Source organism: Sprattus sprattus (assembly GCF_963457725.1).
Source record: "Sprattus sprattus genome assembly, chromosome: 6".
Lineage (NCBI taxonomy): Eukaryota > Metazoa > Chordata > Actinopteri > Clupeiformes > Clupeidae > Sprattus > Sprattus sprattus.
The window spans coordinates 8,958,936-8,960,163 of NC_137925.1; the positions used below are offsets into that span (position 1 = coordinate 8,958,936).

Sequence of the window (1,228 nt, forward strand, 5' to 3'; positions counted from 1 at the left end):
TACAATATATATCTTCCCCCTCAGATTGTTCTCAGTTGCTGGGTGTTTCTCAAAGTCAAGGATGCTTCCTTGGTGGGATGGGTCCTTCAGAGGCCAGGCAAGACCTCTTCCTAGCATTCAGAGAATAAAACAATGGAACAATCTAACGAGTGTGCAGATGTGCGTTATTGAAAAGGTAGACATTGGAACAGTCTAATGAGTTTGCAGTTGTGTGTCGTTGAAAAGGTACACATTGGAACAGTCCTTCTGCAGGGTTCGATGACGTAGCATTTATGAAACGCAGCCATCAATGATCATCTTTGAGAAACACCCAGTGTGGTATGTTGACGATTTCCCCCCTCAGGACGTGTGTTGTGTGTTAATCTTCCTCCTCAGGACGTTCTCAGTGAGTGTGTTGCGTTGTATATCTTCCTCTTCAGGACGTTCTCAGTGAGTGTGTTGCGTTGTATATCTTCCTCTTCAGGACGTTCTCAGTGAGTGTGTTGCATTGTATATCTTCCTCCCCAGGACGTTCTCAGTCAGTGTGTTGCGTTGTATATCTTCCTCTTCAGGACGTTCTCAGTGAGTGTGTTGCGGTGTATGTCTTCCTCCTTTAGGCGATCTCAGTGAGTGTGTTGCATTGTATATCATCCTCCTCAGGACGTTCTCAGTCAGTGTGTTGCATTGTATATCTTCCTCCTGAGGACGTCTTCAGTGAGCATGTAATCATTATTTCTCTGTCCTTGCAGGACGTTCTCAGCCAGCATGACGCAGCAGATGCAGAGCCTGCAGCTGAGTCACGGGAAGAGAGGAGCAGGCCCCGCCTCTCCCAACGCCGCCAAGCGCCTCTACCGCAACCTATCAGAGAAGCTCAAGGGAGGCCACTCCTCCTTCGAGGATGTTTACTTCTTCGGACGATCACGCAAAACCTCCGTAAGTGGATCCCTATGTGTGTGTGTGTGTGTGTGTGTGTGGGGGGGGGGGGGGGGGGGGGCAGGGCAATGTGCAGTGTGTGTGAGAGCAGTTTAATGTGCAGTGTTTGAGAGAGCAGTTTAATGTGCAGTGTGTTGAAGAGCAGTTTAATATGTGCAGTGTGTTGAAGAGCAGTTTAATGTGCAGTGTGTTGAAGAGCAGTTTAATGTGCAGTGTGTTGAAGAGCAGTTTAATGTGCAGTGTGTTGGAGAGCAGTTTAATGTGCAGTGTGTGTAAGAGCAGTTTAATGTGCAGTGTGTGTAAGAGCAGTTTAATA

General features: G+C 47.6%; 1 protein-coding gene across 1 annotated transcript in view; it reads left to right on the forward strand.

Annotated features, from left to right (window-relative positions):
* Positions 1 to 744: 744 nt before the first annotated feature.
* Positions 745 to 1,228, forward strand: part of ankfn1a (ankyrin repeat and fibronectin type III domain containing 1a) — a gene marked incomplete at both ends in the record, with an annotated part of 46,393 nt that continues 45,909 nt past the window's right edge. Inside the window, one exon of the mRNA XM_080840794.1 lies at positions 745 to 912. Within this exon, the coding sequence (XP_080696920.1) occupies positions 745 to 912 (168 nt within the window). The remainder of the gene's footprint in view (positions 913 to 1,228) is intronic.